General features: G+C 40.8%; 1 protein-coding gene across 1 annotated transcript in view; it reads left to right on the forward strand.

Moving 5' to 3' along the window:
- sgcz (sarcoglycan zeta) overlaps positions 1 to 20,961 on the forward strand; it is an 864,473-nt gene that overhangs the window by 694,246 nt on the left and 149,266 nt on the right. Inside the window, exon 4 of the mRNA XM_080198167.1 lies at positions 15,204 to 15,291. Within this exon, the coding sequence (XP_080054293.1) occupies positions 15,204 to 15,291 (88 nt within the window). The remainder of the gene's footprint in view (positions 1 to 15,203; positions 15,292 to 20,961) is intronic.

Consider the following 20,961-nt stretch of genomic DNA (forward strand, 5'->3'; position numbering starts at 1 on the left):
AAGCAGCTGCCTCCAGACATGAAGGCAAGACCAGACATTTTGTTTGGGTAGGGATTAGAGATTCCAGCAACAGGAGAAGAGAAGGATGATGAACACTCAGGTTTTAGAGGCTGGGTGAGGCACCAAGTGTGGGGTTTAGGAGGGCAGGGGGTGGAGATAAGCATCTTGGGGTTAGTGTCCTCAATTGCTACAGGAGACTCCCAAGGGAGGGAAACTCTCTTCCTGACAGCAGCCCGTGTTGTCAAAGCTGCCTTCCTTTTGCCTTTTTCTGCAGACCAACGAATCGTAGCGGAGACAGATTAGGTCTGTAAATGTCAGCTATGCGGCACAGTGGTCAGCACTGCAGCCTCACAGCACCAGGGACCCAGGTTCAATTCCTGGCTTGGGTTACTGTGCAGAATCTGCACATTCTCCCCATGTCTGTGTGGGTTTCCGCCGGGTGCTCCGGTTTCCTTCCACAGTCGGAAAGGCATGCTGGTTAAGTTCAATGCCCATGTTAAGTTCCCCCTCAGTCTACCCAAACAGGCTCCGGAGTGTGGCGACTGGAGGATTTTCATGGTACCTTCATTGTAGTGTTAATATAAGCTAATTATGACACTAATAAATAAAGATAAACTTAAACTTCTCAGCCGAGTTTGGGCAAGTGGATAACATGGAGGAAGATTGATTGTTACCTGTAGACCCATCAGGAGAACAGCGGTGCAGCAACAAGACCTGTGGTGGTCCTGAGACTTGGTCCTTACATTCCACTGGTGTACATTTACTGAAGATGGACAGAGGAAAAATGAGGCTGCAGACCAGCATACCCATCCCCACTGCGCACTCCACAGAAATAAAGGCAAGGTTGTGGAAGGATTTGAAAACTAGGATAGGAATTTGAAAATTGAGGCTTTGTTTAACCAAGAGCCAATGTAGGTTACCAAGCAAAGGTTTGGTGCTTGATGAGACTGAGGGCATAGACGGCAAAATTTTAAATGACCTATTGCAGGAACCATTTTCATTTTCTCAAGAAACCATTGGAAAATCCAACGCAATGCCAGAAATCACAGCTGGTGCTAGTTTTATTATGAATGTATCTCATAGAGTCATAGAGGCTTACGATATGAAAACAGGCCCTTCGGCCCAACTTGCCCATGCCACCCTTTTTTTTTTAAATCTTGAAGCTAGTCCCAATTGCCTGCATTTGGTCCATATCCCACTATACCCATCTTACCCATGTAACTGCCTGAATGCTTTTTAAAAGACAAAATTGTACCCACCTTCTACTACTATCTCTGGCAGCTTGTTCTAGAACTCACCACCCTCTGTGTGAAAAATTTGCCCTTCTGGATCCTTTTGTAACTTTCCCCTCTCACCTTAAACCTATGCTGTCTAGTTTTAGACTCTCCTATCTTTGGGAAAGGATATTGGCTATCTAGTTGATTTATGCCCCTCATTCTTTTATAGACCTCTATAAGATCACACCCTCAGATTTCTACGCTCCAGGGAAAAAAGTCCCAGTCTATCCAGTCTCTCCTTATAGCTCAAAAGTAAATCTTTTCTGCATCCTTTCTAGTTTAATAATATCCTTTCTATAATAGGGTGACCAGAACTGTACATAGTATTCCAAGTGTGGTCTTACCAATGTCTTGTACAACTTCAACAAAATGTACCAACTCTTGAATTCAGTGTTCTGACCGATGAAACCAAGCATGCTGAATGCCTTCTTCATCACTCTGACTCCACTTTCAAGGAGTTATGAACATGTACCCTTTGATCTCTTTGTTCTGTAACTCTCTTCAGCGCTGAGTAAGTCCTGCCCTGGTTCAATATACCAAAATGCACCTTGCATTTATCTAAATGAAACTCCTTCTGCCATTTGTCAGTCCATTGGCCCAATTGATCTAGATCCCGTTGCAATCAGAGATAACTTTCTTCACTGTCCACTATGCCACCAATCTTGATGTCATCTGCAAACTTACTAACCATGCCTCCTATATTCTCATCCAAATCATTAATATTAATGCCAGATAACAGTGGACCCAGCACTGACATAAACAGGCCTATAAATAGACAAGCAATGGGATGCTGCTCAGATACGCAAATCGTAGTATAACCTAATTACAATTTTCAGTACAAATAGTGCAGGGGAATAAAAATACACGTGTAAAAATGTGTATGAATATGCTTTTCATTAAGAATTATTAAATGTTTTAGGCAGGGTCTGGAATATAACCTCCCACCCATTGATTGTGTCTATACTTCCCACTGACTCAGAAAAGCAGCCAGCATAATGAAGGACCCCACGCATCCTGAACATACTCTCTTCCACCTTCCGTCGAGAAAAAGATACAAAAGTCTAAGGACACATACCAATGGATTCAAGAACACCTTCTTCCTTGTTGCCATCAGACTTTTGAATGGACCCATCTCGTATTAAGCTGGTCTTTCTCTACACCCGAGCTATGACTGTAACACTACATTCTGCGCTCTTCCATTTCCTTCTCTATGAATGGTATGCTTTGTCTGTATAGCGTGCAAGCAGCAATACTTTTCACTGTGTATTAATTAATACATATGACAATAATAAATCAGATCAAAATCAAATATATAAAATCAGATCCTGAGATCTGGATCACAAGGCTCAGGGAGAGTTAAGTGTTTGAGATCATTGAGAGTGGATCTGTGTCCAGGTTGTAACTGGGGCATGGTCCAAGTGTTGTACACACTGAGAGTCCTGGGATTTCAGAATGGGAAGGAGGAGAAGTCTGGAATTGGGGTTTGTAGGCCCAGCAGGATTGAGAAGGTGGTTTCAAAGCCAGTGGAGCTTCACTGTTTTGGGGAAGCAGTTTATTTACTCTTGTGCAGGAAGGGGAGTTGGAGAAATCTCCCAAACTGCCTTTCACCCTTTATACATACTTAGAACTCAATGCTTACAATATTCCTATCTATCAACCTAGTGCATTGACCTATCAGCAGTTTCACTTCCAATCAAAATATTCCCCTCAACTAGCCACCTTATTGTCAACAGTTGCTATCTCTACATGTATGCCTTGAAATATTTCAAATTAATTATCTCTTTTCTTAAGATATCGATGATCATGGACTGGGGAAGTAACGTCCTGATCATATTCCTACCAGGACATAGGAATGCAAAATTTACCCTTTCTTATACAATAAATGAGGTTACTGACTTGAAAACTCGTTAGGGGTAAAAAGGCAAAATAAGTAAAACTGATGATTTAAAGTATAAATTTAAAAATATAAATTCAGTTACTGAGAATAAATGAGTCCTTTTCAGAAAATATTTTGAGCAGTTCAGCTGATTCCTGAATGAACTGTGGCAGTGAGGCATTTACTTATGTCCCTTTGAGTTTTTCCATTATAACGGTTGATATCTGATCTTGGATTTTTCTTGTTATAATGTTGACAGTTACCTCTTTAAAATAAATGAGTGATGATAATCGCAAAATCTGGGTCAAGATTTTCTAATTATAATTGTTAATGTAAAAAAAATTTGTGGATATGATTCTATGCATCATTGAATCAACCTTGATACTGCATATGGGATAGTTGTCATGTGAAGCAAGATTAGAGGGCAGGGCTAATTGCAGCAGGACACAAAGGCAATTCAGCTCCCATTTAAAACCATAGAACCATAGAAAATTTACAGCTCAGAAACAGGCCTTTTGGCTCTTCTTGTCTGTGCCAAACCATTTTTTGCCTAGTCCCACTGATCTGCACTTGGACCATATCCCTCCACATCCCTCTCATCCATGTACCTGTCCAAGTTTTTCTTAAATGTTAAAAGTGACCCCGCATTCACCACTTTATCTGGCAGCTCATTCCACACTCCCACCACTCTCTGCATGAAGAAGCCCCCCCTAATATTCCCTTTAAACTTTTCTCCTCTCACCCTTAACCCATGCCCTCTGGTTTGTTTCTCCCCTAGCCTCAGTGGAAAAAGCCTGCTTGCATTCACTCTATCTATACCCAACAAAATCTTATTAAATCTCCCTCTATTAAATCTCCCCTCATTCTTCTAAGCTCCAGGGAATAAAGTCCTAACCTATTCAATCTCTCTCTGTAACTCAGCTTCTCAAGTCCCAGCAACGTCCTTGTGAACCTTCTCTGCACTTTTTCAATCTTATTTATATCCTTCCTGTAACTAGGTGACCAAAACTGTACACAAGTTCGGCCTCACCAATGCCTTATATAACCTTACCATAACACTCCAACTTTTATACTCGATACTCTGATTTATAAAGGCCAGTGTACCAAAAGCACTCTTTACGAACCTATCCACCTGTGACGTCACTTTTAGGGAATTTTGTACCTGTATTCTCAGATCCCTCTGTTCAACTGCACTCTTCAGAGTCCTACCATTTACCCTGTACGTTCTACTTTGGTTTGTCCTTCCAAAGTGCAATACCTCACATTTGTCTGTGTTAAATTCCATTTGCCATTTTTCAGCCCATTTTTCTAGTTGGTCCAAATCCCCCTGCAAGCTTTGAAAACCTTCCTCACTGTCCACTACACCTCCAATCTTTGTATCATCAGCAAATTTGCTGATCCAATTTACCACATTATCATCCAGATCATTGATATAGATGACAAACAACAGCGGACCCAACACCGATCCCTGCGGCACACCAGTAGTCACAGGCCTCCAGTCAGAGAAGCAATCCTCCACAACCACTCTCTGACTTCTTCCAATGAGCCAGTGTCTAATCCAATTTACTACCTCCCCATGTATACCTAGCGACTAAACCTTCCAAACTAACCTCCCATGAGGGACCTTATCAAAGGCCTTGCTAAAATCCAGGTAGACAACATCCACCGCCTTCCCTTCATCCACTTTCCTGGTAACCTCCTTGAAAAACTCTAATAGATTGGTCAAACATGACCTGCCACGCACAAAGCCATGTTGACTCTCCCTAATAATGCCTGTCTATCCAAATATTTGTAGGTCCTATCCCTTATCACACCTTCCAATAACTTGCCCACCACCGACGTCAAACTTACTGGCCTATAATTTCCGGGATTTGTTTTGGAACCTTTTTTTAAACAACGGAACAACATGAGCCACCCTCCAATCATCCGGCACCCCCCCCCCCGCACATACTGACATTTTAAATATGTCTGCATGGGCCCCTGCAAGTTCACTACTAGCCTCCCTCAAGTCCGTGGGAATACCCTGTTCGGACCTGGGGATTTATCCACTCTGATTTGCCTCAAGACAGCCAGCACCACCTCCTCTTTAATCTGTAAAGATTCCATGACCTCCCTACCTGTTTGCCCTGTTTCCATAGACTCCATGCCCGTTTCCTCAGTAAATACAGATGCAAAATACCCATTTAGTATCTCCCCCATCTCTTTTGGTTCCAGACACAGTCTACCACTCTGGTGGACCAATTTTATCCGTCACTATCCTTTTGCTCCTAACATACTTATAGAAGCTCTTTGGATTTTCCTTCACTCTGTCTGCCAAAGCAACATCGTGTCTTCTTTTAGCCCTCCTGATTTCCCTCTTAAGTAGCTTCTTGCACTGTGTAACATATTCTATCCTTACTTTAAATGATCATAACTGCAAAATGTACCACAGTTTAAGAAGCAGAGTTGGCTGGTTCCTGGGGAGCAAAGATTTATAGTTCTTGAAAATGGGTGCAGGGATTGCTATGTGTGGTTAACCTTTGCTCATTCATAGAGGTTTACAGCATGGAAACAGGCCCTTCGGCCCAACTTGTTTAAGCAGCCTTTTTTTTTAACCACTAAGTTTGTCCCAATTGCCCACATTTGACCCCTATCCCTCTATACCCATCTTACCATGTAGCTTTCTAAACGCTTTTTGAAAGACAAAATTGTGCCCACCTTTACTACTATCGCTGGCAGCTTGTTTCAGACACTCACCACCTGCTGAGTGAAGAAATGGCCCCTCATTCCCCTCTCACCTTAACTCTATGCCCTCTAGTTTTAGACTTCCAATCCCCTCCCTACCTTTGGGAAAAGATGTTGAATATCTATCTTATCTATGCCCCTCATTATTTTATAGACCTCTATAAGATCATCTCTAAGCCTCCTATGCACCTGAGAAAAAAGTCCCAGTCCATCCAGCCTCTCCTTCTAACTCAAGTCCCAGTAGCATCCTAGTAAATCTTCTCTTCACCCTTTCTAGTTTAATAGTATCCTTTCTATAACAGGGTAACCAGAACTGTACACAGTTTTCCAAGTGTGGCCTTACCAATGTCTTGTACAACTTCAACAGGATGTCCCAACTCCTGTTTTCAATATTCTGGGCAGTAAACCAAGCATGCCGAATGTCTTCTTCATCATTGTTTCCAATGTAGATGACAGCTTTGTGCTGCTTGTTAATTTGTATAATTGCTGTATGCAGCCATCACTAAGTGTATTATAGAATGACTTCACACCTCAACGGAGCATCCAAGTTTCTTTACGGCCAGTACCACTTAAAACCAGCCTATACCTCTGTTTCTTTAAGGATCGACCTGTAGCGTAAAGGTCACTGGACCCAGGGAACCAATTGGGCAGCAAGGTGGGGGAATCACCCTGATAAGTACAGACTGTATTCAGAGTCATCTCAGGAGATGGTGTCGTCAAAGGCTGCAAGCCTTAGCATATTTTTAACCTGTAAATAAACGAGTTGTGTTTTCCCTGAACTGGTGAACGAACATCTTTACACTTGGCAACAAAGATTAAAAAAAAACCTTTGACTGAATATCCAGTTTACATTGAAGTTGAGTGCAGAAAAAAGTACTTACCAAGATGCCTCTCTTTGGATGGATAGATCCATTTGATTCCTCTGTGGAGGACTGGACACAATAAGTAGAGCGTCTTAGGTATTACATCCAAGCAAACAAAATAGAAAAGGAGGCAAAACACAAGGCAATTCTCCTGAGTCATTATTGAGCTGATCGTGCAAGCTATTCAGCCATGACAGCCATGGGTGGTGCAGTTATCAGTTTGCCAGATAACAAGGTCACAGATGCATTCTGCTGCAGAGTACTCAACTGAAGATTTTGAAGGGGCAGCCTGAAATAAAAGATTAATGGGTATACAGATTGAAATGTTTGATGAATTTGCAGGCCTGGCAGAAAGCCTACCATTGTCAAAGTCAAGGAGCATGGAGGAATTGGCAGTAACTTTGCGCTGAGCTTGGAGCAGATTCTTTTTCAGCATAGTAGTGGCCAATTCCATTTGGACACTTGCAGACCCAGTCATGATGCACAGTCTGACCGCTGATGTCTCAGCTTCCATTGCAGCATATGGAGAAGCTGCCCAATGGCTTGAGTGTTGCAGTGTAAAGTCCTGACTGAGGTCAAACAAGGTTAGTCAGAAGCTCAGACTGCTCTCATGTAAACTCAGCTTGTTATTACACAAACTGCTGCCAGTGTCGATGTAAAACAATATTCAAAGAGAGTTTGCACATTAACACTGTAAGGTATAATTGTCCTGCATTCTGAAAATCCATACTTGGGTCAGTTAAAATCAGATTCTATTCATTGTTTTAATGTGTAATTTCTAGGGTTAATTAGAGGTCATGGAGATTTTGTTTCCTGTGTCATTAAGGTATTTTCTGATGTAAGATTTCTCTGATTTTGCAAAAGTTTTGGCTTTCTCTTTATTTTGAAATGTGGCAAAATTTGCATTTGGTCAAGTGTGAAACCCAAGAGTCCTATATTACCACAAATCTTTTTATACACACAGATATAGATGGATAGATATAAGGGAAGTATTGACATTGGTCCATGACCTGGTAAAAATGCTTCAATTGATAATTGAGTCATAAATATTCGGAAGATCCCAAGTTTGATTTTCAGTCAGTGGTAAATTAGTTGAACTTGAGGCAATGTAGTGCAGCAATTGACTTCAGTATACATGTATTTGAGGGGGAAAGCAAGAAATTGTCAGGTATTCTGCTTTTGATCAATATTCCGCAACACTTACAGGAGGTATGAATGATGTAAGGTCAGTTTCGGGTTATCTATGATGTTTGTTGTGGTCAAATAATGTGCTGAGCCACAAACATGAGCAGTGGCATTTTGGTAGGGATAGATGAGGCTGATTGGCATTTAAATAAAATTGAATGATTCTCTCAAGTGGTTCACTTGTAACCAACTATATAGGTCTATCCTGCCCACGACTGTCAGTGGATGATACCCAGGTGAAGCTTGTTGAAAATAGAACAGAAAGCTCAGGGTGGAAACAAGAAATCCTCTCAGGTGACAAGAGGTTAAGCTGAGAGACAGAGGAAGGACAAGTATTACATATTAAAAGTGATGGATAAATAGCAACAGAAGTTTCTGCGAATTTTGAGAAAAGATATTGCTGGACAAAGACATGCTGCAGGAAAGTAAAGTAAGGGAACTGAATGGACAGTGTTCATAATGATATAATTAATCACAATTATAACACATTATTGTTGTGTTGAATATATTATTAAGGTGGACAAGTCTGTGGGGCCGGATGGGATCTAACCCAGGTTACTGCGGAGGTGGTGGAAGCAGGCACAATAGCAATATTTAAGAGCCAACTGGATGAGTACATGAATAGGGAGGAAATAGAGGGATATGATCCAAGTAAGGGCAGAAAGTTTTTTTTAAGTTTAGTGAGGGCATCATGATCGGCTTGAAGGGCCAAAGGCCTGTTTCTGTGCTGTACTTTGTTCAATATTTAGGAACTGAGGTAAAATCATATGAACACATTAATATTCTCATCATGTGACCTATTTATTTTCATATAATTAGTTTGATGCATTCCTTCAGTACGATAAAAATGTAAAAACACAAAAGAACTATTTTGGCATCAAGCAGAAGAGCATTTGACTATGATTACTGACTGATTTTCCTTGTTCATTTACTCTCAGTGAAGTAAAATTGAAGCAATTGATAGCATGTGAAGCAATTTAGGACATCTTAGAAGAATGTTGTAAGGCGTAACATAAATTAATGCCTTTTTACTCACGGCCACAGTATTTGTCAACTGAAAAACAAGCAACTACATGTTATAATTATTAATAGAAACCAATATATATTTTACGAGATGTTTTGCAATATATCGGACAATTGACATTCTAATTATCACTGTGGAACAGTTCTAAGCTCTTCAAATTAGACAACCTTTTAATATAATGGAATTAAGGATGGTGAGCACACTGAGCTTCAGAGCACATGCTGCAAATTAGCAGAATGTAGATTTATGTTTGTGTTTCACTGCAGGGTGAGTTTCTGATGCTGCAGGCTCCTTTAGCAAAGGGCATCAAATAGAGGGGAGTTACAATGTAAATAGACAATGGAGAAAAACAAATGAGATAAATGGCCAGTCAGTCTGTTTTGGATAAATGTAAGCCTAAAGAAATGTGTTAAGCAATGTAATGGGAACTAATGCATCCACAAAAAAAAGGTAGACTTGATCTCAGTTTACGTAGAATAGTCCAGCGTTTGTTGGGAGATTTTGGTTTTGTCACTGACTGCTAATTTAAAGGCCCAGGTTAATGCTTTAGGGGCATAGGTTCAAATCCCATTGTAGTTGGTAGAATTTAATTCATAAAATCTCTGGAGTAGTGATGACTATAGATGGTGTGGTCACGTGATTATATGGTTACTTAAAGTTTCATGCGTGGATGTTCTTCCCAGAGCACAAACCAAGTGAAGTCATGTAGGAGTTACTCAGAATTCTTAATAAACTATTATTGTTGCAGGTCCTTGGTTGGCAGTCATTGGAAGTAGCACTTCTATAGTGACAATGATAACGATAATCAATTGTTATAAAGTCCATCTAGTTCATTAATGCCTTTCAGAGAAGGAAATTTCCCACTCTGGCCTACATCTGATTCCAGATTCTTGATCTTTAACTACCCTCTGTAATGGCCTAACAGTTGTCCACTTTGTTTGAAGGAAATTAGGATGGACCTTACCATGAAATAATAAAAGACAGGAATAGGAGGACGGCCAATTAAGTCTGTTCTGACTCTTACAGATTTAAAAATCTTGTCCAAAAGTTAGCACTTTAAGAATCAAGCACTCCCTCAGTATTACTTGGAAATGTAAAGTCTGATGTTTTCTTGAGCCCAGCCTTTTTGACACGGGAGAGAGTGCAACTGCTGAGCAAAGCTGATGCTCGTGTGAAAGAATGGTGAAAAGAATTAAGACAAAAGGGTAAAGGAACTGATTAAAAGAAAAAGGGAAGTAAAAGAGTAGAGCATGATTTAAAAAAAGTCAAGGAACTAATTCTGCACTCCATATATTATTGAAGAGAATTAAGAAATTAAACAGACAAGTTGTCAGGAAGAGGGCTGTTAAGGTAGAAAGATTTTATAATGGGTTTGGTTGAGATGTGCTGGCAGATGGCTTTAGATGGCCAAAATTTCTGCCCAACCTTTAGTGGGAAACCAGCAGAACTTCTTCAGAAGCAGAACAAATGGATGAAAATATTGATTTACGCTATTTCTCTGAGATCACCACTTTTGCACTAAAGAACATAAGAAATAGGAGCAGGGGCAGGCCATCTAGCCCTTCGAGCCTGCCCCGCCATTCAATAAGATCATGGCTGATCTGTTGTGGCTCAGTTCCACTTTCCCGCCCTCTCCCCATAACCCTTAATCCCCTCTCTTATCAAGAACCCATCAACCCGCTTCTTAAAAATATTTAGCGAGGCAGCCTCCACCACTTCAACGGGCAGAGAATTCCAGAGATTCACCACCCTTTGAGTGAAGAAGTTCCTCCTCAACTCCGTTCTAAACCGCCTCCCCTTTATCTTGAGGCTGTGCCCCCTAGTCCTACTGTCTTTTTTGAGCGGGAAGAGTCTCTCCACCTCTATCCTATCCATCCCATTCATCATCTTATACGTCTCAATGAGATCTCCCCTCATTCTTCTAAACTCTAACGAGTACAAGCCTAGTTTATTCAGCCTCTCCTCATAGCTCAATCCCCTCAACTCCGGTATCAGCCTAGTAAACCTCCTCTGCACTCCCTCCAGGGCCAAAATATCCTTGCGCAGGTAGAAGAACCAATAATGGAATTTTAGGACTCACAAGTATTCCAAATGGGATCAACTTAAACGGCCATTCAAATGTTATGAACAGGACTTATGTGTTTCGTCTGTTATCCAATTATTTTAATGTTTGAGATTTTTGTTTTAATGTCAGAACGAGTTGTCCCAATTTAAATAATTTACTGCAGCAAGCTTTTGTGAATTTAAAAAGATAAAGAAGATTATTTCGTATCACACACTTGCACAGAGTTCTAAACTGTCACATCTCACCACACACACTAGATACTGATGAAGAAAAGATCAATATAATTACAATCTGCAATTATTTGATTCTCTTTTGTAGCAGTTTCTTGGATAAATTGTTGCCTTAGTTGGAATGGAGATCTTGTAAAGGCAGAAGATGCTCAGTAAACAGTGAGGCTTCTTATGGATAAGTTTCCTCTATGAGACTGGCTCTCAATTGAACTTAAAGTTGGACCAAGTAGGCAGGAGATCCCTTCTCCTCCCTTCAGGGTACCATGGCTGCATACTGATCTTGCAGCTTGCATGATGGTGTTTCAGATGGTGCCTGTTCCAACTGCTTCTGCTGTTATATTTTATAAACAGATAGTAAACATGGCTGCCTTACCCATGTGACCTATTGCAAGTCCAAAGTCCTTTTCCAAACAAGCTGGTCTGTTAGGCAAATAAACATCCATATGCTGTGGCTTTTCAAACCCTGAAAGTTTCAGGTAGCCAAGGTCTTTAATTTGGGATGAGGAGCCATCACAATATAATAAATGATTGATAAGATCCATTTCATATTCACCTAATGGCCATTGGGTTTCGATGTCTCTATTGTTCATGGTCCTTTCTGTTGACAGTTTATGCTGAACAAAAGGGACGTGTGAATATTTGCTTGAGTTTCAGGGCTGCCTGGAGATAGATACTCCCAAGTCAAATGATATGCTACAACCATTTGAAACAGCTTTTGTGTCTATTTTTTTGAGATGTAGCTTTAAAGTTTGTAATTTCTTCACGTGTAGAGTACTCTGTATAGGTTTGGTCTCCTTATTTAAGAAAAGATACAGATGAGTTAGACAGTTCAGAGAAGATTTACTCAACTGATACCTGGGATGGGGCGTTATTTTAAGACAGGTTGGATAGATTAGGTTTGTAACCGTTAGAGTTTAGAATAAGAGGTGATCTTATTGAAACATAGAAGATCCTGAGGGAACTTGACAGGTTGGCTGCTGAAAGGATGTTTCCCCTTGTGGGAGAGACTACCACTGGGGGGTACAGTTTAAACTTATGTAGTCTCCTATTTAAGGCGGGGATGAGAAGAAATATTTTCTCCGAGGGTCCTGAGTCTTTGGAACTTTCTTCCCTGCAGTGAGGAGGAGGCAACAAGGGTTATTGGATACATTGAAGGTAGTGGTCGGTAGCTTTTTGACTAACAAGGAAGTCAAAGGTTATCGAGGGTAAGCACGGAATGTGGAGTTACGAATATGTGAATTAGGTGGAGGAGTAGGTTGCTTGTCCCCTCAGGCACAATCAGATCAGCCATTGGACATTGGAGCAGGCTCAAGGGATCAAATGGCCTACTCCTGCCCCTAATTCATACAGCACAGAACTGAAATCACAAAGCACTTATGCACATAGAGAAGAACAGACACTTAAAACTGATTTTTGATTTGATTTGATTTATTATTGTCACATGTACTAGCATACAGTGAAAAGTATTGTTTCTTGCACAGTATACAATAAAACATACCATTCATAGAGAAGGAAATGAGAGTGTGTAGAATGTAGTGTTACAGTCATAGCTATGGTGTAGAGAAAGATCAACTTAATGGAAGGTAGGCCCATTCAGAAGTCTGACAGCAGCAGGGAAGAAGCTATTCTTGACTTGGTACGTGACCTCAGGCTTTTGTATCTTTTCCCTGACAGAAGAAGGTGGAAGAGAGAATATCCTTAGTTATGCTGGTTGCTTTGCCAAGGCAGCAGGAAGTATAGACAGAGTCAATGGGTGGGAGACTGGTTTGCGTCATGGATTGGGCTACATTCACGACCCTTTGTAGTTTCTTGTGGTCTTGGGCAGAATAGAAGCCATACCAAGCTGCGATACAACCAGAAAGAATGCTTTCTATGGTGCATCTGTAGAAGTTGGTGAGAGTCATTGCAGATATGCCAAATTTTCATCACAGTCTCCATCAGAGGTAGAGTTGCCAACTTTCTTTTGAGTCTTTATTGGAGGGTTGATCATATGACAGTCTAGCCATTTGGTATGTAATCACATAGCATCAAATCACCAACTCAAGAACAGCTTCTACCCTGCTGCCATCAGACTTTTGAATGGTCCTATCACATATTAAGCTGACCTCTCTCTTCATCCTTTTGGTAACTGCAACTTTATATTCTGCATCATATCCTTTCCTTCTCCCCTGTGCACTCAGTTCAATAGACATAATCTTCCATTATTTATTCACAATAATCTCTCTGGATTTCACTTACCCTTTTACTGGCTGCTCCTCCCTCAGTGTCTATGCCATTCACCTCCAGGCTCTGCAGGAAATGCTGGTTCTACACCCATGGACAGCACGGTGGCACAGTGGTTAGCATGGCTGCCTCACAGCGCCATGGACCCAGGTTCGATTCCTGGCTTGAGTCACTGCCTGTAAAGAGTTTGCATGTTCTCCCCATGTCTGTGTGGGTTTCCTCTGGGTGCTTTGGTTTTCACCCACAGTCTGAAAGACATGCTGGTCAGTGCATTGGCCATGCTAAATTCTCCCTCAGTGCACCCAAACAGGCACTGGAGTGTGGCAACTCGGGGATTTTCACAGTAACTTCATTTCAGTGTTAGTGTTAGCCTACTTGTGACATTAATAAATAAACTTAAAACTTAAATACCTTCAGCCTTCAAACATTTACGAAGGAACCTGACCCAAATGCTTGTAGACAGTAGGTCAGTTGAAACTTTCAAGAGTAGTATTGATAGATATTTGTTAGGTAAGGATCTCAATTACTTTGGAAGGCAAGTAACATTCGGATCAGCCTTGAAAAGCAGTAGCCGCTTGGAGCTGAATCTCCCTGTCCTGTGTTGCTATGAAATGAAGTGTGAACTACACTGTGGCCAGTCAGAATGTTGAAAGTGGGAACATTATCGTTCGGTTAAACATTGAGTGCAAGCTGCAAATCAAAACAATATTTTCCAACTTCCTTATTACCTTTATGACCCTCAAATGCATATCTTAAATTGCATCAAACTTCTTAAGAAAAATAATAACCAACAAGATTGCTTTTTGCATTCAGCCATTGCTAACATTGCATGTTTTCCTTCTGTCCTTTACTTTTGAAAAAAGAAAATCGATCACGGAGCTGAAAATTTGCGATCATTCTCTACTTTCATAACGATAATGAGAAACCAAGCATGCCCTGCCAAGGAACTTGGACCTTAATCCTACTGCAATTCCTGGCCCTCAACAATTGGAATAATTTATAATTGTGCCAATGTTGATAAAACCTGGGCACGCATTGGACTGGGGTTGGGAGGAGATGCAACTTGTAAAGCTCGTGTGTAACTTTAAATGGTAGACCTGACCAATTGGATGCCATTTACAACAACTATTCATAATTGCTTTCTAGGAAGGCGTCTATTTTGTTTAACTAGAAACTGGATGCACACATCCTCAAACATGTCAAAATGCTCTGTGCTATTTAAATTAATGAATGGGTCTTTCAAGCTTGATTCTTTCCCCCTTATTTTCTGCCTGTAGATGATCTACTATGCAAAGTTGCAGGAATTGCAATAGATAAGGATATATCAGCCCAGATGTAGTTCAGGGAACAACTCAAGTTCTAATTTACTCAATAGTTATTAAGCGCACAAAGAAAACAATGAGCATGAAGAGAATAACTGAACAAGGATGTAAAAGCATTGATAAAACACTTTAAAATAGATTTCTATAAAAGATTAATACTTGATAATTCAGTCGTACATGAATGCTAAAAATGTAAATTGTCCAAAAGTTTAAATCATGCAATATAAATAGGATTGCACTGACACAATGATTACAATATTAAGTTACTGGATGATTTGAACTAAATTACTTTGAGTTACAAGGAAAAGGCTATAAAGCCTTTTCTGGTAATTTTGTGTTGCATTCTTCAAACTCACCTCAGTATCATTTTTATCCTTCCCACCCCATTTTTCCTCTCTTGTCATTATTTCTCAGGACAGCCCACTGATGTTGCAGTCTGACAGAAATGTCACCGTGAATGCTCGCAATAACCTTGGACAGATTACCGGGCAACTGACAGTTGGTGAGTTTGCTACTCTGATTGCGTATTTTGGTCAGAATCACTTTATCATTTTATTTAGCTAATTGGATGATATGCTTTTTTATATCAAGTGGTTGCAGGTTAATCCCAGCGTAGTCTCTCAAGTCTTATCACTTTTATTTTAAGCATGTCCACAGTAATACCAACCTAACATTTCTATTTTAATAGTTTCACTTCCTTTTAACTTAAGATATATCAGCTTTTGATCCTTTCCTTTTCAAGATGCTTGTTTCAAATAATTCATAATAATTAGTTAAAGAATACCTTTTCGTCAGACTGAATCATGAAGGTAATCATTCTTGCGATATATTTATCCACTAGATTTATAATGTGATGGGCATTTTACCTCATACCATCCTCAGTACAGTATAATTAACTGCAATGCCTGACACTTAAGTAGAAATTCAACAGAAAATCAAGATTTCACATGAGTCAATTAATTTTTTAAAAGGCTTTAATCTTCAAATGTCTTATATTTAAATGAGTTAAACTTTCTTCTTTGTTCAGTTAAATTCTGTTGAAATATGGAATGAGGCCTGTGAAGGAATAAAGTGATTTGCACAGTGATAGATATATTTTCTGAAGAGTTTTTGTGAATTTTAATGTGTGTACAGAACTGGACTCTGAAATGGACCGTACTTCTTTTTAAGATAGCATGCCAGCAACTCTGCATTTCGGAATAAAGTCTGTCAGTAAATGAGCATGTAGCTGAGACATCCAAATTAGAAGATCCCAGGTTTACTCTAGTGCTCAGAATGTAAGGAGCAGTAAATAATGAATGTTGGTTTAATTTTAACTCCTCACGCTTAGATTTTGGATCAGAAAAAATCTTGTGTCAAATTGCTTACCAACACTCACTGTCTAGGCTAAAAAAGGGTGCCTATTTGAGTGTCCATATACCAGCATGAGTTACTTGCAGAGGATAAAGAGGGAGGGAGTGAAGGAGAAAAGTCCTATAACATTTGTGTGGATTTGTGAGATGCTCAGGGATAAAAAGGGACTTGGGGGTTATGATGAACCTGCTGGATTGACTGAATTGCAGGCAGTGTACACACTTCAGTGCTACCTGTCCACTGGAGTTTTCCATGTAATCTGCACCAGCAGCACTGTTCATTGGCTGCATGCATCTGCAGGGAGTCCAAAATCAACACTTCCCAGAACCACTTAAAGCGAATCTGAATGCCTTAAAGAGGCTTTATTGTGGCTGGAACACTTGTCTGGAGTCAGACAGGAAGTGAATTTGACCTGGGAAACTGTAGAATGGCACAACAGGGATTTCCTCTGGGTGCTCCAGTTTCCCCCATGCTCCAAAGATGTGTGTATTAGGTTGATTGGCCATGCTAAATTGCCCCTTACAGTCAGAGGGACTAGCAGTGTAAATATGTGGGGTTAGGGGGATAGGCCCTAGGTGATATTGTGGTTGGTGCAGACTCAATGGGTTAAATGGTCTCCTTCTGAAATTAGGGATTTTATGAGAGAGTGAGCACCAAGCTTTCTGGAACCTATACCTTAGTGAAAAAGGTAAAGAGGGGCAAGATATTTTGGAACTGCAGGAGTCTTCTGTGGGCCCTCTAGATATCCAGTCAAAAGTAGGTGGAAACAGATAGTAGTCGAGGTCAATGCCAAGAGTCAAATTCTGAGGACCTGCATACAGAACCAGAAAAGGTTCAGGTGCCTCTGTAAGTGGCCAAGATCAGTGAATGCATCTTCAGATACCATAGCCTGCCAACTGCACCATTCGCCCCAACTGTGCTCAATTAATGGCAGCCTCATTATTTACCTACCACAATATCTATCAGTTCATACTCATACGTGAGATGTATAACTGCATGTTAATCTTACAAGATTAATAATGCTGTGAACCTCACATCCATATCTCCTGCCAGTTATTAGCCATGATAGCCATATCACCCAGTCAGATTGCACAACACACATTGACACACCTTGCTTTCTCTTGCAAAACAAAGTGGTGTAGACACAGAGAAAGCAGAAGCTAGGTGGAGTTGGACAGGTGCACTTGCATGCCCTCACACCCATGGTGGAGATAATGCTGCCCAATATTGGAATGGCTGAGGCCTTGGCTAGTTATGGTGATGAAACCATTGAAGATGATCGTATCCTCATATCTAATCCTTCTTCTCGCATCCTACTTTCCCTCATCCTGCAGTCTCTTGTCCTGTGAAGATGTGAACAACATTCTGATTTGGGCCACTAAGTGGCAAGTTGTATTTGTACCATACAAAGGCAGTCTCTTACACTAAAAGGCACCAACCTTCCCATAGGCATGCTGCAGCTACTGGGCTAGCACTGTGACTGGGCACTAGGACAGGCAAAGACACACACAACACAGGCATTGAGGGTAAAAAGCAATGTGGCATAGTTTTAATTATAAATCTGGTTTGGAATGTTTATTTTGTGTTTTTTTTTCCACTGTTAAGTGAACATTCAGTGAGCGAGGGGAAGTAAGGAGTGGGTCTGTTGGTGAATAGGGTATTGGCATTGCGTTTGGCCCTTCACTGACAGCCTGGGCAGAACAGACGTGTCCAGGTTTGCACCTCCCTTTGACTTCCTCTTCTTCCTCCTCCTACTTCTGTTCCTCAGCTGTTTGTCATACAGCTGATGGCAAGGGCTGTTCTACATGATGGCAAGTTGGTGCAGCAGATCACCATGCACCTCCACATCTTCTGTGCCGAGTACCGCAGCACTCTTCCAGTGTGATTCAGGCAGCACAAGTGTTGTTTCAGCCTGCACTGATCTGCTCTATCACATTTCATTTAACAAGAATAATTCCATTGAATGAATGTTGCATCGGTGTACATGGGTTGTTTGCTCTGAGCAGATACCAGTTGTTATCTAGCATCTACTCTTTGGAACACCATGATGCCTCAGGTGCAGCTGGTACAATGGACTGCTGCAGAATGAGGGCTTCAGAATTGCTGCCATGGTCCCAGGTCTGATAAACCTATGAGAACTACTGCCTGTAGTTGGGCACTAGATGAATATTGTGGGAGATTTCCTTTGCTGTTATAAGCTTCTTTTGTTGTTGGCCAGTAAATGGCTAATGTGAAGTTTTTGTGGTTCATCAGGTGGCAGCCCAAACTCTGAGCCTGAAGCTTCAGGTTCAAGTCCTACTCCATGACTTGTTGGCCTTGGAAGAAGTGCTCATGATGCAACTTAATATTCAGCAAGCTTACCCTGCCAACACTTACCATCTGCTTTCCAAATGGACAAAAAGCATGTGAAGGAACAAAATAAAATGGCTAATGAAACAGAACGTTTTTCACTGAATCTAAAGCTCCTTCTTAATACAAAAACTCTCTTTACCCTGGAATATTACATAGTCTACAACTATAGCATTTACTTTCTATGCAGTGAGCAGTATGAAAAGTAAAGAGGAGCTCGAAGGCAAAGTGGAGAAGTCAGATAGAGTAGGAAAGAGCAGGAGCAGAAAAGGAAAATACTCTATTTTGGACAGGTAATAACAGCAGAATGTCCGAAGTGGCAGAGGGAAATAACAAAAGAGACAGTCATCGCTCATCACAGATAGAGGAAAACGACAACAGAAAAGAAAATATCGATCATCACAGATAGAGGGACAAGGTAACAACAGTGAGTCAGTCATCCATCATCATGGACACAAGATAACAACAATGAGAGACACAGTCATCCATCAGCACAGACACTAGGGTAATTTTCACTTTCTCCAATAGTGCAAATGGTGATCAGCTGCCAATTACACACCACCTAATTTTCATTTCCCTAATAGTAAAGATTGGATAGTGCTTGTAAGAATACCCTTTCCCGCCATCATCTCAGGTATCAATCAAGTGAATCTTCTTAGTACTGCTTCTAAAGCACTTATATATATCCTTCTGTATAAGGAGACCAAAACTATACGTAGTATTCTACATACGGTCTCACCAATGCCCTGTACAACTGTAGCAGAACATCCCCAAATTTATGTTCCAATTCGTTGCAATAAACAGCAACATTCCAGGTACCTTTCTAGTCATTTGCTGTACCTGCGTACTAACCTTGTCTGATTCATGTACCAGGATATCCAGATCCCTCTGTACCTCAGAGTTATATAACCATTGTGTTTAAACAATAGACAGCATTTGACCATGTGTGACATCAAGGAGCCATAGCAAAACTGGAGTCAATGGGAATCGGGGAGGGCAGGGTGGAATACTTTGCTGGTAGGAATTATACCTGGTACAAAGGAAGATGTTTTGTGGTGGTTGGAGGCCAATCATCTCACTCCAGGATTTCATTATAGGAGGTCCTCAGGGTAATGTCGCAGCCCAACCATCTTCAGCTGCTTCATCAAATACCTTCCTTCCATCAGAATTGGGGATGTTTGCTGATAGCACAATGTTCAGCATCATTCATGTTTTTCAGATACTGAAGCAATCCATGTCCAAATGCAGCAAGATCTGGACAATATCCAGGCTTGGGATGACAAGTGGCAGGTAATATTTGTGCCACACAAGTGCTGGCAATGACCATCTCCAAAAACAAAGGATGCAGCCTTTGATGTTCAATGGTATTACCATCACTGAATTCCCCACTGTCAACATCCTGGCTATTACCATTGACTAGAAATTTAACTGGACTAGTCATATAAATACAATGGCTACAAGAACAGATCAAAGGCTAGAAATCCTGACTCCCTAAAGCCTGTCCACCATCTTTAAGTCAGGAATGTGATGAAATACTCTCCACTTGCCTGGATGTGTGCAGTTCCAACAACACTGAAGAAGCTTGACACCATCCAGGAAAAAGCAGCCTGCTTTATTGCTACCATTTCTCAAATATTCAATCCCGCAACCACCGACTCTCAGTGGCAGCAGTGTGTACCATCGACAAGATGTACTGCAGGAATTCATTAAGATTCCTAAGGCAACACCTTGCAAACCCATGACCATTGCCATCTGGAATGACAAGGGCAGCAGATTCCTGGGAACACCTAGGTTTCCTCCAAGTCACTCACTATCCTGACTTAGAAATATACCATTTCTTCACTGTAACTAGGTCAAATTCCTGGACCTGCCTCCCTAAAAGCATTTTGGGCATACCGAAAACCCCAGGGTGTGCAGTAGTTCAAGAAAGCAGCTCGCTATGACCTACTCAAGGGGAACTAGGGATGGGCAATAAATGTTGGTCTTACTAGTGATGCCCACATCCTGTACATGAATTTAAAAAATTGCTGTTTTTCTATTCTTTTACCAAAGTAGACAAGTTCACATTTTCCCACTTTATACTCGATCTGCCAAACTAGCTAATTTTGGAACAGACCATAAAACAGATGTGAGATCCCTCACTGACACAGACTAGGAGCTGAACGGCTGTGTCTTAGGTAGCTGGTGTGGTAGCTGAGAAATCACCCAACTGAATATGGGGATGGATGGATTGCAGGCATTTCTGGAATGTGGTATATTGTCCTGTTTCTCAAATTGATTTTTTTTGCATCTTAGTCACTCCAGGAATCAGGTTCAAAGAGGCCCAATTTATAGGGCATTGACATGAATGGAAACAAAAAACAGAGTTGTAAATGAGTGCCAATCCATCATTTGATAACGTCACTAAAAGTTAAAATTAGTCTTGAGGTAACAGTAATAGGAAAAAGAACCATTCTTCATCAATGGTTTA

The sequence above is a fragment of the Carcharhinus amblyrhynchos genome, chromosome 1 (assembly GCF_965287045.1).
Source record: "Carcharhinus amblyrhynchos chromosome 1, sCarAmb.v2.hapA, whole genome shotgun sequence".
In the NCBI taxonomy this organism is placed as follows: domain Eukaryota; kingdom Metazoa; phylum Chordata; class Chondrichthyes; order Carcharhiniformes; family Carcharhinidae; genus Carcharhinus; species Carcharhinus amblyrhynchos.